We start from the raw sequence: 24,024 nt of genomic DNA on the forward strand, positions 1-24,024 counted from the left end.
TATCCGATATAAAGTAGAAGGCTTTTTAGACCAGCGTGGTCTGCTGCAGTATCTAATTGAATCTGATTATCTGACCATATTCACAGCCATTATGCATCAGTCAATTTACCCCACGTGGTATAGCACATATGGTTATAAATATCTTCAAGAAAATGGTGAGTCCCTTTAAAAGGTTGTCGCCATAATTATCGTCCATGAATGCAGCTGTTAGAATCAGAAACATGTCAATCCCTTTGAGGAGCATCACTCAAGCAGACGCTGTCATTATACAAGGAACAAGGAGGCAGACACTGGGAGTGCACGGGTGTCAGTCCCGCTGCAGCATACCGTCGGACGTGATGCATGCTGATTGATAGTTGAATGCTAACCGAGCCCGCCACGCTAATGCACGCCCAGGGACATCTAATGTCAGTGGCGGCGGCGGTCTGCGCGTGAGGCAGAACAAAGCTCTGCCATCCATCAATCTGTGTCGCACAGCCTCTGATGCTGTGTACATAAACCTTGCATCATCCTGTCCTCTTGGTTTTAGCCGTGCAGAGTCCTCAGGATTCACGGATTCATTGGAGATCAGTCATTATCTATTCAGAGAAGGAGGGGTGACCTTGCCTTTAGAGAAACACATCCCCGTCGTGCAGACTTCAATGTGCATAATCTTCTTCTCTCCTTTTTTTCTTTATTTAAAATGCTTTTGAAATTGGGGAAAAAACCTTTAACCATCACTCAAGAAGGGGTGATGTCTTAAAAAATAGTTCTGAACTTAAAGGGGACTGTTTTCTTTCTCAATAGAACAATGTGGCTGTGGAATTACTGCTATAATCTCCTTTACCATAAGGGGGAGCTCAAAGGCAAAGGGCTTAATGCAGGACTCAGGGAGGACCAACAGACTAGTTTGAGAGGGGGAACCATTTTCCTCTGAATCAGTGGTCTCTCAATTGTGGGTACCTGATTTAGTTAGAGCTCAATCAGATCAGTCTTACTGTAAAAGCCAAAGAAAGGGTATAGGTTAGCTATAATTGTTACGCTGCTGATTCAGGAATCAATGTAAGAACAGAATCCTGGATACAGACCAGAAGACAACTAAGTTCAACTAAAACCAATTCTACGCTCACCAAATGAGGCGTGCAGGTACAAAAAGGTACAGCCGAGTCTTTAAAAGCAATCAATGCAGAGATCACTCAGGATCACCATTGGAAACCGTTTTGATGAGTCAGCTAAAGATATTGATCCTGAAATTGATTCACTGATTGAGTCATAAGGAGTCTTCCTTCTCCACCACGTGTGATTGAGCTTTGATTACCAGATGATTCACCTGCCTCTCGGCACCATTGGCTTTTGGCTCCAGTGAGTCGATGGTTAAAGAGTGAGCTGGATAGCAATTCACCAGTGTTCGGACCGCTCTGAGGTGTTCTGGGACTTCATTCGATGTGTTTTTCAAAATGTTTTTTTTAAATCTTAGAATACATATGAAGTTGTTCAGAGACATAGATTTTATTCAGTACTTTATTTAACTTGTGTGAGTCTTAACACATGTTGAAAGGTCCAGTTCTTCTAAGTATGTGTGATACTGAAATACATTTTACTGCTTCATAGTTGTTTACTTTTACTTTACTACTTCTCACTGTGGTTGTACTTAAGTAAATCATTGTAATGCTTTCCCACTATTGGTTGTTATGTTATATATATGACCCCACATTATTGTCCATGAAATGGCCTCTTCTTTGTCTCTCTATTCCTTCAATTTATTGCTCACAAACCATCTTTTTTTGCAGCTGTAGCTGCTATTTGCTGCTCTGTCCCCTCACAATGACTCTTTCTCCACCCCCCCCCCCCTTCCCCACCACCGTCCGTCTCAATCGGTCTCTTTCATTGTCTGTTTACCTCTCCATTGTCCATGCAGCATTACTCTTTTTCCTGTGGCAACGAGCTATTCTGTCTTCGCTCTGCCTCCATCTCTCACTCATCCTCTCGACCGGCAATAACAGCTTTTCCCCTTCCCCCCCTCCCTTTTTGTATCTTACAGGGTACATCAGATGCACAGTGCGCTGTCTGGGACTACGGCAACCCGTAAGTTATCCTAAATGATTCCGATGAGTGCATGTGAGAGTGTACAGCGGAGTTAAAGCATGTCTGTCAGCGTGTGCCTTGATGTTTATCTTGTGTGCCCTCATGCCCATTCAAATGGATGTCATTAATGAACTGGAAACAGTCTAATGAAGTTCCCTGTGTTTGTGTTAATTAAATCAGTCAATGAGAACAAACACTATTCTCTCTGAGTCGCTAAGAAATCGCTGGAAATCCCTTGGTCCTCTAATCCGACGTTTACTTTTACTCACACTATGGTAAAGCTTTAATTCTGAACTGTAAACATCTGTTTCAATTTAAGCAAGACAGTTTATACACCAGTGACCTGAAGCTTTTTTTTCTACCTAATAGTTTTTCTCTTATCTGTCTATTTAGGCCACTTCAACTTTGACACTGATGCATGTGGATTATGTAGTGAACTACATCATGTAAACCAGCACAATTGATCGCGCTGTTTTAACCATTAACCCACATCGTGATTACTCTTTTTGTCAATAACAAAGTCGAACTTGTTGAGAACCATTAAGCCAGGGTTTGGTACTCTACCAGGTCATGGTCTCACTGCACTTTCTCTACAAGGACATCATGTTTGAATAGCCCATATATTCTCTCCATGGCAATACAACCGAACATATGCAACTCTGTATCCTAAAATATACAATGATTTATCACTCATTTGAGGCTAAATGAATGGCTTTCATTGGCGAACTATTTTTTAGAGGAAGCCATGGTGGGAAAGGTCATCACTCGAGATAGGGCAAACTGAATGCAGCCCCTCACATGTTTTTAGGTTCAGGGCTCTCAATCATTTGGTTATAGTTAAGAACAAATTACGGTTTAGGTTAAATATTAAGTCAGCATTTGCTTTTTTCATATGTTATTATGAGCAATTGCTTTGAGTTGCTTAAATATTACTGGATTAGTTAAACTCAGTATTGTCTATATTATTCGGAGCACTCGTAAGACTTCTTCATAACAAGTGAGCAAACATTGTATGCTGGTGAAGACTGTGTGAAATGTCTCCAGATAAGTGAGTAAAATGACCTTAAGTGGAGATTCATTTGTCAAGTGTTTCATTGTTTTGTTGATTCGGAGGCATTCATTTCCTTGGAATTGTATTTGCTAATGCAGATTAATCAACATCATTTTTAAGAGCCAGATTTGACGGATGAACCTTGGACAGAGAAATAGCTTTCTTATGAGTATTGAATTTGTCACCACAGTGAGCCTCCCTGTCCACTGTGACAACAAGATGGATGACAGGGAATTCTGGTCAGCTCAGATTCTCCCACACGATCATGTTATAGTTTATCCAGTTGTAGAGAATTACTCTCCAGTAACTGAAGAACTCAATAAGACTGCAGATCCACAGGAGAGTGTTGGACATTTTGTAACTTATCAAACTACCCCTCTCCATCAAGGTGCGGGAGGAACAAAGCTCAGCAAAGCCAATTAACTAGCTGGCAGATTACAGCTGCAATCAAATTAAATTCACAGACGTTACAAAGGCAGAGCGCCAAACAGAATATAAAGTGGCACAGTGTCGGCGATGTCTATCAATCAAACATACACTTAAACTGGGAGGAATGAGGAAAACATCCAAATGTGTTTGCTGGGGATAAGGTCATATGTTTGCATACACGCACAGTGGGGAGCACACACAGATGCTGAGAGGCTCTGACACACAAACCCACGAGCTCACCAAGACCTAGTTAATGTGACGCACACTGAAACGCAAGCAACAAAACAAGAATATTCCAGTTATAGTAACTGATTCTGTTTTCACCAGCAATCAGCATTGTTGAGCAGAGAGTCCTTTGGAAGCTCATGTTAGCTATTCCTGCTCTCCTGAACTGACGAGGATATTCACGATGTCCATTGGTTGTTTACGTTTGAGCTAAAGCAGAAACTTGACCGTTTCAGGATAAACAGCCTGAGGTCACGGCAACATGCTGTTTTGGTGCACAGATGCTGCTCAGAGAGGCTGTGAAGCGAAGCCAACTGATGCGCTTCAACTAAATCTGATAGTCACGTCATGGAATTCATCATATATACATTGAATTGTAAACTTTATATACAGCAAGGGTACATACGCACATGCAAGGATAGGAACGGACATTGATGGGGCATGTATACACGGTATACGCCATCTGTACAGCGTCGGTGTTTCAATAATCCTTCACTCGCCTGTCGGTGCCGGGAAGCAGACCTCGACCGGTGCTAGGCGGGAGCGTGCAGATGGTATGGACAGAGAACACGTTGTACGAAGCAGCCGTTTGTTTGCTGAAGGATATCACTTCTCTCGGCGCGTCTGTCTCTCGAACTGAGCCGCGGGCTTTTAGGTTGAGCGAAAGGCAGACAAGAGATGGCGAACGTATAGATAGCAATGCGGCGGAAGGGCAAACACGGCAGCAGCAGCCGACCCAGACAGCGGGGGAAAGTTCAGCCCGGAGACAGAAAAAAAACTTTCAATCTATATAACCTGCAAATGCAGACTATATTTAGTACACACAGATGCACCCACGTTCGACACAAATTATGATGCACTGCTTGTATCTTTCCCCCTTGATCGTTCTAATGCTCTCATGGGTAATGTATACTTACTTAGAGATCAGAAGCTAAAATATCGAAAGCCTGCATGCCGCCATCCCACACGATTGTCGCTGTGCATGTTTTTCAGCAGTAGTCATCTATTTAGAAATCTGCAAGCAATTTCAGTGGTAGCGCCCGACAATGTGCGGCCTCTCTGAGCTGGCTAATTCTGCCAACAGTTTGTGGAACTCACAGTTCATCTCAGTATTTATGTGTGAGTGTTTATTTATTTATTTTGCCCCTAACAGTCCCATATGTCGGCACCATCTGCGCACCCAAATCGCTGCGCTCGTCATTCCCTCCCTGTCTTCCCCCATGTGCCCGTCTCCTCAACCTCATCTCATTCATTTGCCTTGACGACTCGAATAGATAGCTAGCTCTCATAAAAGTTGTTCAAGGTTAGAAACTAAGAGATCAGGCCAGTAGAAGTGAAGTGGTGAGATGTTCACATTTTTTGATAATGTTTGGAGGAAATCCTTTTTCGTGTCCCTTGACTCTTAACTTTCTCCTTCATTTTTCTGCTCTTCCATGGTCAATGATGATGTTCATTTATTTATTTATCTGCGTTGTGGATGCTGACTTCGCCTCTGGCATCTCCGTGCTATGACTCCTCCGCCTTTGTGGGATTTCTGGCTGAAGCGCCACTGATGGTGCATTATAGATTGGCTCCGGTATATATACATATATATATATATATATATGTGCCACGCCAGATGTGTCACTGCTTCTATAGCTGCTGCTTTACAATCAGAACAATCCATCTTGTTCCTGCATACTTTAAATTATACATGCTAATATATTTACATTTTTAAACATACATGATATTTTTACGCTCTAATCAGCATAATAGCAACATATATTCATACAAATTACAAAGCTGAATTGCATTACAGGCAGGCCAAAGAGAAATCTTTATTTAAAATGTGTTTCCAAAAATATGACCCAGTAGTTAGAGATGAATGCAATATACACTTTAGATGGATGGATGACAGTAAGCTTGTGAAGGGTTGAGGGTCACCTAATCCTATTTCTAATCCCCAGTGGTCTTCAGCTTGATCAGGGATCAGTGGTAAAAACCCAGACCCCACCCTGCCCCCACCGCCATCCCTGCCATAGAGTATTAATGGCTGGGTGAGCAGCAAAACTAGCTCTGACATCCTCAATCTGACACGCAAGATTGAGGCTGGCTTTGGGCTCAGATTGATCTGGCACTGCGATCAGCTTTGGCACTGGCAGGTCGCAACCTTTAATGAAGTAAAAAGTCAAAGGCATATTATGCACACTGCCAAACACTAGCTGGACACAAATCTGGCCAAAATATTGTCACATTTATTTTACAAAAGTTCTGACCTAAGCCAAATTTATGACACTTTTGTTTTTCATGGCAACGTTATGGCCATGTATACAGTATGCCGCCACTTACTCTGCTGTGTAACATACATGCTAGGACATGGATAAAGAGAATGACACCCATACAAGGCTTGTCCCTCTTGCATACTTTACACTTATATCCTGTGAGTGTCATGCTAGCAGTGGCTTAATGTGTGTCTGTGTGCAGCCATCCACCTGTATTCAAGCACACTGGGCCTGTTCATTACCTGCAGGGACACAGAGCAACCATACTGTTATCGGCATTCAAAAATCTGTATTTATATAAGCCATTCATACAATCAAAATGCTGCATTAGAAATCAATTTGGCTTAAGAGCTTCCTACAGGAAATTAGTAGCCTATATTTGCGCAATTAAATACACAGCAAACACATTGCATCATATCAAGTGGATGCCGCTGACACAACATTAGCATAGTGTATGTCTGTTTGGGGAAAAACACATCATACTAGTGTACTCACCAAATAGTTGATTCTCTATTTGCAATACTGGAGCTACATCTGCTACATAAAGACCTCGATTCCGAAATCCTTCAGACGAGCCTTTGACACCAGGAGGAGGCAAACAGTCCATGTAGCACCTCTTGGGCTTCATGGTGCCCATCTGTTACTGTCCTGGAGCCCCTCCACTGCAGGCTGCCTCCTCTTGCCAAAAAAAGCAGCAGCAGGCACTTCTTAAAACATTAAACACGTGCAATAAAACAACTGTTATAAGGTCATATCTGACAAAAATCACTTCATATCTACCATTTATAGCTTAAATATTTCTAGTAATGGGTTAACATTCTCTCTGAATCACTATATAGTGTTATGAAATACTTTAACAACTTTAAATCCGTAAGTCTGGTCACCCTAGCCCAAAACACCTCTCGGTGTTGCAGGAAAACTATTTATTAATTCCCAACATGTTTTATTGATTGATAAGAAGACTCTTAACCAGGCCCGTCATGATAAGCAACAGCAAGTGATAAGCAACTGCTTCCATTTTGTCCTACGGTGTGTTTGGGGAACAGAGCAAACAGCGAACAGAACTAAACACACAGCAGAACTGACAATAAACAGTCATCATGAAGTGTTACACAGTGCACTGGTGGTTCACTGCATGGAGCTGGAGCAGACAGCTGCGTAGATTACAATTAGTAAGAAGTGTACAAATACATTGGATATGCTTAATGGTGTTGACGGGGGGAATTGTTTGTGTTCATTCAATCAAACATTATAGCAGTGGATATTGCAGACACACCTGGGGGAACATCTTTACACGACTGAATGCACTTTTCTAGTTGGGTCTAGAAAAGATGGATGCTCCACAGAGTGTGATCCCTTAGGACACAGCCAACAGTTCAGTCTGAAAACAGAGGCCGACATGTACCAGATGATGCAGAGCCTTTCACAAGTGCATCAAACAAGACCAACTGTTGTGCTCAATTATTTACATTGTTTGTGTATTCCTCGGTCATAGTGTTGCGAAAGTGAAAGAAAAAGATTGAAGTTTGAAATTACTTTTATTAATTTACCACCTTCTAAAATGTCCTGCATGTGTCCTTATCCCTTTGCCGTCGTCACACATTTGCACAGAAGAACATGCGCACACACACACACACACAGACACTAACGCACTTAACAGCGTGGCCACCAGAAGGGGGGTAGGAGGGAGGGCTAATCAGGCTTGCTCCACTTTTCCTTCTGACAGAGCAGAAGGGATCAACTCTGTGTCAAACAGTCAGCTCGGCAAGAGGGAGCCGGCCAGTCGGGTTTATGCGGGCTCTACCTCCATGGAGCATGAAAGACGTGGACAGGCTCTCAGCTCATTTCCACAGCTATCACAACAGTCCTTAGAGAGCGCTTTAAGGGGGGAGCTTCGATTCTCAGTGCGGAACTCCCGGGGTCTTGTTGAGCAGTCGGCTTGAGGGTACTTTCTTTGTTTTAGGTCGCTGCTTACTTGTTGAGATCAGTTCTAACGAGTGTTACGTGCAAACAGGACTTTAGATATGATTTATTTCTGCTGCAGGACGTCATGGATAAGTTTGGGTTGATTGCTCCTGTTTAGTCTTGGTGATGATGTTATGTAAAGCAGATTAGGAATATTAGGTTATTTTTTACTTCATGTATTATTTTATTGATTTGCATCACCATGTGACCGGTGGGAGTGGAATGGTGCACCGGATCTCTACCGTACAGCCGGGGATAGCCTTTAAAACTTCCCCTGGGGCGGAGACCATGTTGGCATTTGTCATGGTTAGCAGTTGAAGTTTAGATTAGAAGTAGAGGAAAAAGAAGACTTGCGCTCTGCTGTCAGTTGGAATACATTGCCGACTACTGGACCATGTCAGTTTAGGAACCACTGGGTAAGTTACATCTATAAACCCTTAAGATCTATTTTGGGTCATTTTTAAGCTGTTGTGTGAAGGTCCTGTGAAAACGCACTCTCACACTGTCTGATTTGCCTTATGCTAATCTCGTTGACTTGCATATTATCCTCTTTTCTCTCGTGCAGTTGGCAGTAGGCTATGTGAGTTGTCTCATGGGCCTTAAAAGTCCACTGAGTCGCTGACAAGATGTTCAGTTTTGCCACATTTTATGTGAGATCTAACAGTTGATAATGTCATGTTGCATTGCCATAAATAAAAAAAACATATATATAAATATATATATATATATATATGTTGTTTTTGGAATCAAATTTCAGCAGGATCCACTTTCTTCAGAGCCCTTTACAGCGAATGCAGGCGGTCAGGACATTTGGCCGGTAATGGCTGTGGCCAAAAACCTGTATCTCTGCTTTTCCTGTTCGTTTACTCGCTTGCACACCAGGAGGAAAGATAATCCCGGAAAGAAGCTTTTAAATTAGCCCACGGCCATGCCAGAAAGCAGATTGGGGTGGTAGAAGTCAATGACAAAGCATCCTCCTGGCACAAGAATCACAGACGAATCGTGAAGAAGGGTTTTGTGTCAAGTTTCAATTTCAAGTTTCAAGTTTCAAGTTTTTATTGTCACATCCCCTTTTATACAAGTATAATCGGTTCGTGAAATTCTTATGTGCAAAACACCCGACAGCAGTAGCAGACTAAAAAAAGAATAAGAATGAGAATAAACTATACAATATCCACACAAAAAAGAAGAAAGTATTAACAATATATATATAAAACAATGTAATAGAATATACATCATGGCAATATATATATATAAAACAATGTAATAAAATATACACTTTTTGAGACTATATATATATATATATGTATATACATACAATATATATATACAATATATATATATATAAACAATGTAATAAAATATACACCATGGCCATAGATATTCACAGAATATGTTCTGGTGTGTAGTGTTAATGAGGGTCTCAGTCCTTGTTCAGCAGCCTGATGGCCTGACTGAAGAAGCTGTCCCTCAGTCTGTTTGTCGGCACTTGATACTGCGGTATCGCCTGCCTGACGGTAGAAGTGTGTACAGTCTGTGTCCGAGGTGGTTATTGTCTTTCATCATCCGTTTGGCCCTGGCCACGCTCCGCTTGGTGTACATGTCCATGATGGAGGAAGCTCACCTCCAACGATGTACTGTGCCGACCGCACCACCCTCTGTAGTGCCCTACGCTCCAGGGCGGTGCAGTTCCCGTACCAGACGGTGATGCAACCTGTCAGAACACTCTCGATGGTACTGGTGTAGAATGTTCTGAGGATGCGGGGGCCATGTTGAATTTCCTCAGTCGCCTAAGGAAATACAGGCGTTGTTGGGCCCTTTTCACCACGTGAGTGGTGTGCGTGGTCCATGTGAGGTCCTCGGAGATGTGCACGCCGAGGAACTTGAAGCTGCTGACCTCTCTACTGCAACTCCGTCTATGGAGATGGGGTGTGCTCTCCTCTCCGCTTCCTGTAGTCCACGATCAGCTCCTTGGTCTTCTTGACGTTGAGGACGAGGCTGTTCTCCTGGCACCACTGTACCAGTGATCCAACCTCCTCCCTATAGGCTGTCTCGTCGGCGTCGGTGATCAGCCCCAACACTGTTGTGTCGTCAGCAAACTTGATGATGACGTTGGAGCTGTGCATGGCCGTGCAGTCGTGGGTGTACAGGGAGTAGAGGAGAGGGCTCAACACGCATCCCTGAGGGGCTCCCGTGTTGAGGGTCAGCGGCTCTGAGGTGGTACCGCCCATCCTCACCACCTGGCGGCGGCCCGACAGGAAGTCCAGTATCCAGCTGCACATGGTAGAGTGCAGGCCTAGACCTCTGAGCTTGGTGTCGAGCTTGGCGGGAACAATAGTGTTGAACTCTGAGCTGTAGTCCACAACCAGCATTCGCACAACAGTTCCTCCTCCAGGTGGGAAAGGGCGGTGTGAAGTGCCATGGCAATTGCGTCGTCGGTGGATCTGTTTTGACGATATGCAAATTGCCATGGGTCCAGCGTGGCAGGCAACATGGAACAAATGAAGTCCTTGACCAACCTCTCAAGCATTTACTGACAATCGAGGTGAGGGCTACGGGTCTCCAGTCATTCAGGCAGGTTACCTTGGGGTGTTTGGGGACAGGCACAATGGTGGACATCTTGAAGCTCTCAGGAACAACCGCCTGGGACAGGGAGAGGTTGAAGATGTCTGCGAAGACTCCTGCCAACTGGTCTGCACATGCTCTGAGGCGCGCCCGGGATGTGGTCGGGACCTGCCGCCTTCCGGATGTCCACCCGCTTGAAGGCTCTGCGCACGTCAGCCTCTGAGATGATCAGCAGGCTGGTCTCCTCGGCGGCGCTGCCTTGCGGGCTGCCGTCACGCCGAACCGAGCAAAGAATGTATTTAGCTCGCCTGGGAGGGAGGTAGAGGAGTTCTCTTCACCGCTGGTTTTCCTCTGAAGTCCGTGATTGTCTGTAGCCCTTCCACACACCTCTCACGTCATGGCTCTTGAGCTTTTCCTCCACCTTGTTCCTGAACTCCCGCTGGCAGAGCCGATGGTCTTCGGAGGTCGTGGCGGGCTCTTTGTATTCCGCCATATTCCCGAGTCAAAGGCGGTGTTACGCGTCGAGTGCAGCGCGAACATCGCCATTTATCCACGGTTTCTGGTTGGGATAAATCCGAACCGACTTGGTAGGAACAACGTCATCTATGCATTTCTTGATGAACCCGGTGACTGAGGACGCGTACTCACTGACGTTGTTGTCCGACGCGACCCTGAACATATCCCAGTCAGCACGTTCAAAACAGTCCTGTAGCATAGACTCCGATTGGTCCGACCAGCGTTGCACTTCCTTCACAGCGATTGGTTGCTGCTTAAGCCTCTGCCTGTAGGCGGGAGTAGTTGGATGGGCGGTGGTCCGATTTGCCGAACGGTGGGCGGAGGAGGGCTTTGTATCCATCCCGGAAGGGAGTGTAGCAGTGGTCGAGAATCCGCTCCCCTCGTGTTGCTTTTATGTGTTGGTAGAACTTGGAGAACTTTCTTCAGGTTCGCTTTGTTGAAGTCCCCGCCACAATGAAAGCAGCCTCGGGTGTGCCGACTCCTGCTCGCTGATCGCCCGTAGAGTTCCTTCAGCGCTATGTCCGTGTTAGCTTGAGGCGGAATGTACACAGCAGTTACGGTGACTGCTGTAAACTCCGCGTAGCCAGAATGGTCGACACATGAGCATTAGGTACTCCAGGTCCGGGGAACAGAACGACTTGAGAGTATGTACATGACTTTGGTTGCACCAAGATCTGTTTATCATGAGACATACCCCCTCCACGATCTTTACCAGAGAGAGTCTTTGTTCTGTCCGCGGTGGACGGAAAATCCTGCCGCTCGATGGCTGAGTCGGTAACCTCCTCCGACATCCATGTCTCCGTAAGGCAGATGATGCAGTTGTCCTTAGTTTCCGGTGGAATTGAATACGAGCCTGTAGCTCGCATAGCTTATTGTCCAAAGACTGTACATTTGCCAGTAAAATGGTGGGTAGTGGGGTCGATTGGCTCGACGTCTCAGCCTAACCAGCACGCCAGCTCGCTTCCCCCTCCGTCGGCGACGTTTGCGTGAGATCGCGCCTAAAATGGACGGAGATAGTTCCGCTACTGTTCCTGGCGGGACGTCCGAGTAAGAGTTGAAAAACTCTGGTAGGCGGCGAGCAACTGCCGATCCAATCTCCAGAAGTGTGCATCTGTCGTACGTTAACTGGCTGCTAACGTTTTGTGCAAAAATAGTCGCAATAAGAAGAATAAATAACAAAAAACTACTACAAAATCCGGGAGCTCGCAACACAGCCGCCATCACGTACGGCACCACCTAACATGACAAGAGACAGCTAAAGATAAGTAGGGTGAGGCAACAAAGGTGTGTATTTGCTCTAGTTTGTCTCAAGTTCCAATTTAGAAGTGAGGGAACTAGAAAGTAATGAATATGTGTAGATGTAGGGCTTTTGTGAATGATTTGAATATCCTATATACGTATTGCTTAGCGTACACATGTGTGGCCTTGTGGTGACTCCTGCCTTTGTAATCACAACAGTCAGGTCTCTCATTCAGGTTTACCCCTTCATGGTCACCCTTAATCATTTCATAACACATGGTATTCATGTGAATAACTATTTTATGTTTGAGGAACCACAACAGACGACATTGAAACATGTAAACTGAGGCCTTGCATATAAACATAGCAGCGAGCTTCAGATAATCTCACAGCATGTTCTTGTGGTTATATGACCCAACTGTACATCACTCAGAGTCAGAGTGACAAGCTTAGTTCCTACAGAGTTATTATCTCAAAAATATTTATCCATACACACACATGAAATACCACTGTTTTTATATTTGAAAAACAAAAAGTTCAGTTCAATTGAGACATATCCAGTCAACATGTTCTCCAACTTTTCACATATTGATTCTCCCGACTGGTGACATACTGACTATGTCAGATCTTTTGTCGTCATTTCCCACTGCACTGAATCTTTGTGAAGTGCACAGTTGATTTAAAAAGTGTTTGGCATTTTCAATTGAAACAACGCATCCCAAACATCAGTAGGGTAACTTCTTTATAATGATTTCTAACACTGGTTTCCTGGTTGCCCTGGTTGAAGGCGTCATGTCAATCTTCCTTCTTTTCACAGCAGACCTTTTGACTGTATGGAAAGCCCAGCCGTCACTTCTGGCATTATCAATGGCTCTGTTCTTCTTTCTGAATTCCCAGTAAGTCATGACAGTGTGACAAAGAGCCAGCATGCGTAACAGGGCCAGTTAAATGGAAATTTAACCATAATTTATCAGATTATTAACACCTGCGCTTTTCATTCTGACATGACAAAATTAAATTGGCCTATTACATGTCGAAAATCAGACTTAACACACTATTAATAATGAAAGTGCTGCAAGTTGTCCCACCTCAGGGAGATGTCACTCAAGCATAATCTAGAGGTCTAATCAGGCAAATTGTGTGAAAACACCTGTGTGGGTGTACCAGTGGGGATTTTAAATACTGCATGTGTACTGGAATATTACAATGTCGAAGCATTTTCTTTTTTAATGCAATTTTACATTTCTATTTATGCTTAATCTGTGGGAAAAAAGAAAAGAGGAAATAAATACACGGGCTTATGCTTGACTGAACATACAGGTTTTTTTGCCATTGACGCTGACGTACAGTGATAAATTGTAACCCCTTAAAACTGTGTCCAAGTGAGGCCACTTAACTCTGTGATCCTTGGAATCCCTTTCTGGTACAAACAGTACACTCCACACTCCTTTCCACTAGTCCTTCTGTCGATGACTCATTAACTCCCAGTTTGCAATGTGTGTCACCAACTCTCATAGTTATATATATATATTATTTTTTTCTTCTATGCACATTAAAACACTGGGTTCTCACGGTAGCTGTGGTCATTTGCTCAATGATTTCAAAATAGCATTCTCTTAATATTAAACTACATTTTTCTATATTTTAAAGACTTCATTGCAATTTGACTTGAAAGTACTTCATTTGTCATGGGAATAAGTTGGGTGATTTTCAAGCTATTGATTTACATCTGTGTAAATTCTTTAATAATCTATCCCCACTGTCATTGTCTCATTACACCTTTGCCTTATCGTTCCCATATTTTTAGTTTCTCTCCGTAATAGCTTTGCTTGTCAGCTGATCACAAATTCACACACATGTTATCGCACATTTAGCCAGTAATTAGCAATAAACAAAAGAGCAGAGGACACAAGGCCTGCACTTTAACCACAAAACAGTTTTTTATCTACGGTCATCTCGTAAATCAGTTTTGACAGAATTTGCCTGCAGCGTTAATCAGCTGATAATGTAAATCCTTATTACATCGATGACAGCTGTGTAGAACAACATTTTCTGATGTAAAACTGTTTGAAATGCTTAGCAGTGACACAATCTTGATTGTTGCCCACTTGCCGCATCATCTCAAGGCGTAATGTTTATGTTCTCTCTCCTTTGAATACATTATGACGTGTTTGCCTTAAGAATAAAAGGTGGCTTCGGATGAGAGACATTGGCAATGTCACTATTCAATTTACGGAGCAGATGGAGGCAGTGGCTTCACGTCCATCCAGTTCAAATCTCTGCATCATGACAAGAATGCAAAGCATGTTGAACCTTTTGTTGTGTTTCTTAACAGGGTGCAATTGGCTTTCATAGCATTGCCCTTTCAGTCAAGGGTTGCTGCCAAATTATTCTCAGTTCTCAGTCGACATAAAAGGTCAGTTTAGGCTGTTGTTCAGGAAGTTTTTCCTATTGTTCTTAACAGCTGCAACGCCATGCGAGCAGTGAAGGGAACACATTGGACTACATCGTAATGTGTTAGTTACTGTGGAACCCTGTATTAGCGCACTGTTATCAAAATCATGCTGAAGTGCTCTTGATGTTTAGCTAGAGCTAGTTTTGTTTAGCTTTGCTAACAGTGTGGCTGCAGGGATGACCCACCACTTTCGTTCGGACTGAAATGTCACACACATTCATGTGACTAGTCATTTCCTTGACCCCCTTACCTATTTACCATCGTCAGTTCAAAGGTTTTGATATTTTAGGACCAGACCTGCAAAACCAATTTCCCTTCAGGCCAACTGTAAGCTACTTTGCGTTAGGTGCTAATTAGCTTATTTCTGCATGCTAATTTGCAAATCAAAAAAAAAGATGATGGTTGTGGTAAACATGACAAAATGAAGCCAAATCTAACATTCATGAAATCAAATGTTTTTCTTTGTCAAAGTCGAGACCAAACAACAGATGCATTGACGATCGCAATCCTCACAAACTGAGGGGGGTGTATGTATATTTACTTAAATCAACATTTGTTGTTTGGATAAAGCGAGGTTGATATCTTTTCAGTATACATTTGGGTTCCGTAGGCTTTAAACCAACTATTCTGATATATACAGTATATACATATACCAAATAGGTATATTTGTACATCTGGTAGTTGTTTTACATGATAAGAAGAGTCGAAAGGGGCTCAAGGGTCATTCAAGTGCTATGTCATGTCCTTTTATTTATTTCTCGCCAGCTCAGGCCGTATGACTGAATTTTAATACCACATCAGAAGTGTATCTATTGCTGTAGTGCACATGTGAAAACAAAAGCCACGGTTTGTTTCAGCTTTATGGATGAAATAAAGCTGAATAAAAGTCTTAGCTAGCCTTTATGCTGATAGACACCAATACCAACAATCAAATCAGAGGCTTAATTATGCTGGAAATTCAGCAGCCAAAGCAAAGAGGTCACAGATAAAGTTTCTTTCTGTGTGTGTGTGTGTGTGTGTGTGTGTGTGTGTGTGTGTGTGTGTATGTGTGTGTGTGTGTTGTTTTCAGTGGCCCCCTGTTGTCAGACTGTCTCATTAGCCCAACTTCTTCTTTTCTGCCAGACTGGCATAGAATATTTGATGTGTGTGTCCTTACATATCGTTAGAAAGTTTGTGTCAGTAACTGAATGCCATGCATGCTTTTACATGTGCATCTAGTATGCTATACATCAACTGACATGCATCATACGTATGCCCATACCACACATTCATTAATGCATGACATGCATAAGTACTCTGATTACACATGACATATAAAATAAACTGAATGACGTGGAGTCGGAGTACACATGGCTAGCCTCTCCTGGTGTGAAATAATCCACTTGCAAAAAATTTACACACTTCACACCTCATAAAATATAACAAGTGCACGTCTTCTTTGGTTCTGAGACGCACACCAAAGCACGCAAAGTCGTGCACCGTGTTGCTACATGACGAGATGAAGGCTTCACTGTCGTTTTACGATCTTGAGTCTTAAGTGGCACTCTGCAGATAATTATCATCAGGGAATTATACTTACAAGTCATTACTGACATTATGAAATGAGTGTTGTTTGCGCATGTGCGTGTGTGAGTGCATTTCTTTGCGAATTAATGTTGATACATTTGTCATTTAGCATCACACTGATCATTTTTGAGTTGCCTGTCATAGCATAAGTGAATGTGAGTGATGTATTGTACTGTATCAAGTTTAACGTGGGGTCGATGGCAGATGGTTAACCCTTTATTTGCATCATATAATTGACTGTAAACGAAACCACGACATGACAATATTTATTTTTAGAGTCAAGATAAGAAAATAATTTCATTTTTTGGTCAATTTGATGTATAGTTGATTTGTTTATGAATAGATGGCAAGTAATATCAAAATAAGGCTTCACAAAAGTTAAACAAATTAAAAATGCATTATTACTGATTGTACGTTTGAGTAATGAGTAAATAAATATGTGCCCAGCATACACTGTGCACAAGCTGCTGGTAACTGTAAGATGAATAGCATAATATGTGATCATTTTACTTGTCTCCCCATATTTGAGTTCCACATACAGCCGGATGTATCTAAGTCATCCTAGAGCAGGGCAACTCAAAGATGTAGGCTATACTTAGAAGAACGGTATCTATCTTTTTCTCCTAAACTTTCGGTCTTTCTCTTATTTCTCAAAAGGCATGGGGAACACGAACAATGTTAATAAGTCCATATATAGGCACAATTCAATTAATTTTTCTCTCCGTTTACTGTTGAGGGTGCTCATTGCTTTTAGCTTGAGAGGAGGTAATTAAGTTCTCCATGAGAGCATTAGTGGTGTAACAACAGTGAAGTGCTGTCTGCAATACCACATTATTTCATCTTTTCTGCTGGACATCTTTCTGTAGTGAAACAAATTTATAATACTGTATGAAACACGATTAAAATAATGTTTAACCTCCCAGAATGAAACCTTTTTTTATACTATTAAAAAGTAGTATTATACTTTTATAATATTATGCATGTAGCCCGTGAATGTTAGCACAGGTCTTCAGTATTTTACTGGCATTACAAATTCAACAAACCAAATAATAACAGTAATAACATAACTGAACTCAGATGCCAAACAAACCACAAATTAAATCAGATTCCCACTCAAATGTTGCAAAATCCTGACTCCTACACAGTAGTCTAGTAATTTACATCACCTTTTCATAAGCGAGCCCCATGGGCGTCAAACCAGATGGGAAACAGAAATGCATTAAATCTCATTTAAACCCAAACTGTTTTGCTGGAAAATAGTGTGTGAATGTAGATCTCATTACTCATTGTAAGAATTTGATCGCTGCCTTATTACCCATCAGCCATGGAGTTGGCCTCCTTGGCCCCATCAAGACACCTCTGGAGCTGCTCTCCCACACTGTATCCATCTGTCTCTGATAGCTTGAATGTATGCATATCCATGGTTAAACTTAAGGTTAATGTGTAGGGTGATCTGCCACGGTAATTAGTTCAGGTGGAATCTCATTGATAGACCACCACATTCAACCTTCTATTGAGGGCAGTTAGATGGAAGTCGACGGAAGGGATTCCAGGCACTCTTTTTCCCAGATTGTCAAAGAATTTGACCATTTAGTGCAGAATAATCCCCATCCACCACTTAAGCCTCACTGGTCTTGGTTTACCGTTAGCTGATGCGACCCTTCTCATCCGTCCTCGAGAAAAGTAAGAACAAAGATCGGAAAGAAAGTTCTGAGGAGAAACACGGAGAGGAATAAGAACAATTGTGCAGTGGACATTGCATTCTTATGCCAGCAGGGATAAAACAGCCTGTCGGTTTGCATCAGCGTATTAAACCTATAGAGTGAATGGGTCAACGTGATGGTCACTCCTCTGAAACTTTCTCTCCCTCTTTCACCCTTCCTTTAAGTTGGAACTTCCTATTGACGTGTTTTTAGTCACGTTGCAGGTTGTTTTTCTAACAGTCACTGTTAATGTCCCCTCTTCTTCTCCCCCCCCCCCCTTCTCCCCACCTCCAGGGAAGCTGGCGGAGAAAACTGGGGCACAGAAGGCTGCCAAACGCTCGCGTCAACCACTGTCCACACCAAATGCCTGTGCGGCAGGATTTCCACCTACGCCGTGTTAGCACAGCAAGCTAAAGACCCGGTGAGTCACCTCTGCATATCTTGATGTATTTGGTGGGAATTAGAGGCTAACAAGGCAACTACTACCAGAGGCTAGGTCAGGGAGCTGAGGAGATGGCTTTGCTGCACGATACAACAGGCTGCCATGTATTGTCTTTATATGGCTGTCTTACTTCATAACAAGCATCTTCGCTGACACCGCTGCTGAGAAAACGGGCGCGGACTGAACGGAGCCGTCAAGATGTGACAATAAGGAGCTGTTTTATCAGTGTGCCTTTTACTTGTCTCATTCGTATGTTGACTGACAGTCACTCTTCACATCATCCAACTTTTTTTAAATTTCTTAAACTAAGTAAAGGTCAGGTTGTTCAGCAAGGTACTGGTTTGTGATGGGAGCGAGAGAGGGAGAGAGAGATAATGCATCAGAGAAAGACATTTTTATTGTGTGAATTTGATTGTGCCTGCAGTACAACAACAAAAAACGTGCAGACCTATAAATAGTTCAGGTGGCTTGTCGTGTGTGTTTTACATGATAAATGAAGGCTTTTTAGAAGTGTGGAGTAATGTCTCTTGTGATACAGTGATCCTTCTATTGTAGTGGCGCGAATGGATGTTCAAAAACACAAGAGCTCTTAGTTCACCACCCTCTTCGTCCAACTACTTAATTAATTGTATAACTGTACGCAACTACAATTTATTATCCGTACACACTTTTTAGCAATATTTTTTTCATTTTTGCCACATTTGACATTGCTGTCCTCCTCCTCCCCTTCCTGCCCTCTTCACCCTCTTTGGTAACACTTCGTGCCACAGCTCCTGAACTGCTATGCTCACAAAATGTTCCCTTTAGCTTTGGCTGGTAATTTGTCTCTATGCTCGCCTGTACTTAATGCCCACAAGGATAGCAATTGTGCAAAATAACTAGAGGGCACTCCAAGGCCAAAATAAAAAAAATCATCTGTAACTGCCCTGTGACTCATATCCACTCCAAACGAAAATGTTTTCTTCTTTGGCCGCTCGTTCACTTTTCCACCAGGTGAACATTGGACCAGGACTCTTTCTGTAATCCTGCTGAAAAACAAGACAACAGAAAAAGAAAACTGAACTAAAAACGTGACCTTCTTGACGAAGGTATATAAGGGACTGGAATGGAGTTCAGCTAAATTAGTTGGCACACTCTTGAATCTATTGGGACGATTTGTGTTATTGTCTCGGTATGAAAATGGAGCCGGCTAGGCAGATCTTCAGTTACCACTGGAGTGTACCCCAGGTGTCACAGAAATGGAACGGGATTGTGAGGAACGGAGGATTTTCGGAAGGAAATGTTCAGCCAAACAAAAATGGCAGACTTAGAAGAAAACCCTTGTGCAATTATGTTTAGGGATGGGTATCGTTTTTGTTCTACTTTTCAATACCAGTGCTAAACCGGTACATTTAAAACTATACCGGTACCTAAACCGATACTTTAAAAAAAAGAAGCACAAAACGACGATTTACAATGACGACATTAAAAACATCTACGGCAATATTCCCTTTAAAAGCCGTTCTCATGGCCGCACTGACCAAAAACGGATATCAGACTGTCGAGCTCGTAGCTCGCACTAGCTCGGAACTAGCGCGAGCTACGAGCTATGATCTGAATAGGTCATTCCAGCCGCTATTTCTGATTCCTGTGACTCCTCTTCCAACATGAACAATATTTACTTTTGCTGTTTCCACAGCAAGCAGGTCGGCCGTGCTCGGAGGGATCGGAGAGAAAACAAATTGAATGTTGTGTAATATCTGTGAAGAGTGTGTCAGTCATTAGTAATGCATCATTCAGCCCCCATTACCCAGTGCTGAGGACCTGCAGGTGTGGGTCAGTCCGTCTGTGTCCAGGGCTTTCACTCAGGAGCTGCTGTGGCCAGCGCTCAGTTCACTTTGTTGCTTCAGTTGTTTATTCCACCAGACATTGTATTTTATAAAGGATGAGGGAAAGACCCAGACATGCAAACAAAGATAAGTATGGATGTTTGCACTTTTATAAACCCTCGCACACACAAGTGTGGGTGCATGCACTAAAATGCTTATGTCGACACTCAAACACACACTATGCACTATGCTGTGTCCAGGCTGTGCGGCTGCTGGAGCATTGCTGAGTATCAGCAGCCCAGCTCTGACAGCTTATCCTGGGCCACGGCGCTAGGGACAAGGGGGGTTGAGGATTAACCTCCATGTTTAATAGAAAAGGGAAGGAGGGAGGGGGAGAGAAAGAGATGGAGGGATTTAGAAGCAGCGCTGCCATTACAGGCAGTTTACAGTGGAGCAAGGGATAGCCAGTTAATCCTGTTTACTTTCTGTAGCCTCTGAGATTTCCGCATATGTAGCCTATACACATATTATGTGTGTGTATTCTGCTGTTGTCTGTAGAGAGACCTTCACTATCAGACACAAGACAGAGGTTGTTACTTTGGGGAAACAGAGGAGAAAGAGCAGTTTATTGAGAGAGGTCAGGAAGCCATACTATAAGCCAAGCCCCTTAATTCCCCAAAAGACTGCAGTGGGAACACCACCCCTACGGATATGTCTGGACTCACTGCCTCAGCAGCACTTCAGGGGTCATGGGATTCGGGTAGAAGGATGTATTGGCTTTAGAAAAGTCTGTTCGACATTTAGTCCCCCAAGTTAATCAAGTGAGTTGCACCTCTTCAGTTCAGGTTTGTCAGCACACAGTTTTCAGATGCGTCTCCCAAACTTGTTTTCATAGTTACAGCAGGATTCATGGCTTGTGCTTGCCTCAGCAGGTAACCAGAAATGTGAAGGAGAAGGTTAGCGATTCAAACAGCACCTGAGACCTTGATCCATTCAATGTGGATGAGTAGACACACACACACACACACACACACACACACACACACACACAGATGATTGGGTCTACTCCAGTCTGTTTCCTCCTCCTGTCATTAGTGCTCACCAGCACCTAATCAGAATAAAAAAATATCACACAGCTGTGTTTTTTATTTCGAAAGGATGGTCAAAGTGCCTGAAAAGTCTGTGGTTGGATGAGATCGATGGTTCAAGCGCCACACAATGGCCGCTCATATTTTAAGTTTGTCCCGCTGAACTGCAGAGTATTTAGAAAGCAAACAAGGCCAGCCGTAGGCAGAGCTAGAGTATGCAAATACCTTGCACTTGTCAACTGTAATTAAAAGATGAGGGTTGCTAACATTGTTAAGCTCTGAGTGGAATTGCATAAGAATCTTTGGATTCTTTGTTGCAGTAATTGTCAGGGAGATGATGAGAGGGTATACAGCTGGTGTTTCTCTGGCTGAAGATGCATAATGGCTTTGATGAATAATTAGATAATTATGAAGAAAGCTTTTGAGACAGATTGTTATATTTTTTAAGTATTACAAGGGGATCAAGAACAGTTTGGGTTTATATTTGGACTTCTATTTAATTTAGTGTTTCCTTGCTTTTTTTAATTGTTATTTTCCAAAGCAGACAGCAGAGGGTGATATGCCCTTTTGGTGATTGTGTGATGAAAATATGATCCGATTTGTGTAAACCAATAAGGCCTGTTATAGTCTGGATGGGCCAATGTTGTTTTAAATAATTAGTGTATCTTGCTACTGGCTTTAATTTAGAACTTTATGCTTAATGTTTGGTAGCTGATTTTCCTGAAGCAAGCTGCACAAAACTCAAATGGTGCTTACAAATTACCTGAAGATAAGGCCACTTACAACTGAAGTCACTCTATCAGCTCGCCAGTCCCACACTGACAGTAGACATATGGTTTCTCTTCAGGCCACTGAAGTCAGAGCCTGTCAAGTACAACCCCAAAAAGGTCTTCTGAATTGATTCAACATATCGCAGGTAGTATTTTCAGAGTGCCATGACAGCACACTAGATCAGAAAGATGGGGAGTTTTCTGCTCTGGCACAGTCTGCATGGGTATTCGAGTGCAATTGTGTGCCTGTGACTTTAACTGTATTTGTGTGGGAGCATACGACTGATGAATTTTGGAATATTTGTAACAAAGTTTTCAGCATTTAATTAGTATTTTGACTAAATATATGTAGATCTATAATTCACTCTCATTTTAGCTCTGTTTTCCTTTACATCAACTCCTTCGGGACATATCTGGCCCTTCAGCTACTAAATACGCCACTAGCTGTATAATTGCTGACTTTTTCTATGCAGTGTTTAGTACAAGACAAGTAGCATACATCAAGATCTAAGTGGTGTTCTCAATAAACAGCTGCTTGACGATAGGGGAAAGTTCAAACCAAAAACAATGAGCTCAAACGCTCCAACGAGCTGACAGGAATATATTCACATGTTGTGAGTGTGGAGGGAATCCCTTCAAACACACAATGTCATTTGATCCACTGTCAACTTGACAATGTTGATTATCAGCTTCAACCAACTAGTTTTCAATACTTTGATGATGACCAAATATCAGCAAAACTATAGACATTCCCATCAACCTGTTAGATCTTAATTAGCTAAATGCTAACTGGCTAGATCGAGCTGGGGAACATGATGAGCAATACACCTGCTTAACATCAGTCTTTTAGCATTGTCAATGTGATGCAGTTAGCATACCTGCATTAGCACTGCTGTGTTAAAGTACAGCTTCAAAGAACAGTTTATAGTAGCCTATGAAATGGACATTTTTGAGGATTTTCCAACAGAGTTAGCATTTTCTCAGTTTAAATGGGACGACTGTATGCACCACATCACATGAACAACATGGCAATGAGTACACTGACACACACACTCAATGCAAGCTGTCCTATGGAGTATTCCAAGTGCTACTATGCTTCTCATAAAAGATGCATTTGCAGTATGACTTTGTTTGGTTTTCTGTAATCTCAGCATTGTAAATCTTCTTGATCTCCCACGAAGAGTTAATTGAAAATGAATAGTGAGGAGAATTGGAAAGACCCACTGCTGATGTGTGAGTAAGAGGTAAAGGCCGGGAGCAAATGGGGGAAGAGGAGGAGACAAAAGGAAACGAGGAGGCTGGGTAGCAGGATAGGTAGGCGTGGAGGGCAGAGCAGTGTCAGAGAGAGGAGATAAGTAGGTTAAACTTCCTGAGCTGAAAATAGCTATCTTCTCCATCACATAGTAGCCAAGCTGCCCGGGGGAGCCTGGCCGTAGACAGCAGAGTCTCAGCACACTTTCTAATCTGTGCTCTCTCTGTGTGTTTTCTCTTCGCTCACACACACACAACACATCCACTACCCCTTCCAGCTGCAACATAATACAACTATATTTAGAGCAGGGCATGTGTTTGACACTGAAGACCTGAGGCCTGATGTGTTGTATTTGTGAGTCTGTTTGTGTGGACGTTTCCTCTTTTTTTTCCTCCTTTTTTTTATCTCCTCGTTTGTAGCGTCCTTTCACATTATGAAATGATCTCATCACACACACACACATTACGTTCCAACACCGATTAAGAACATTTAAGGATGGACACAATGAAGATCTCACTATATTGAGTAAATCCCAAGTACAAATGTCATTTATTACATTACTGTGTGTGCGCGCGTGTGTGTGTGTGTGTGTGTGTGTGTGTGCGCGCTTGTCATTTCCCAAGCA

General features: G+C 42.7%; 1 protein-coding gene across 1 annotated transcript in view; it reads left to right on the top strand.

The window, feature by feature from the left end:
- adgrb2 (adhesion G protein-coupled receptor B2) overlaps nucleotides 1–24,024 on the top strand; it is a 211,605-nt gene that overhangs the window by 131,519 nt on the left and 56,062 nt on the right. Inside the window, exons 16-17 of the mRNA XM_056417315.1 lie at nucleotides 2,021–2,064; nucleotides 18,334–18,460. Coding sequence (XP_056273290.1) covers nucleotides 2,021–2,064; nucleotides 18,334–18,460 — 171 coding nt within the window. The remainder of the gene's footprint in view (nucleotides 1–2,020; nucleotides 2,065–18,333; nucleotides 18,461–24,024) is intronic.

Source organism: Pseudoliparis swirei, chromosome 1 (genome assembly GCF_029220125.1).
Source record: "Pseudoliparis swirei isolate HS2019 ecotype Mariana Trench chromosome 1, NWPU_hadal_v1, whole genome shotgun sequence".
NCBI classification, from domain to species: domain Eukaryota; kingdom Metazoa; phylum Chordata; class Actinopteri; order Perciformes; family Liparidae; genus Pseudoliparis; species Pseudoliparis swirei.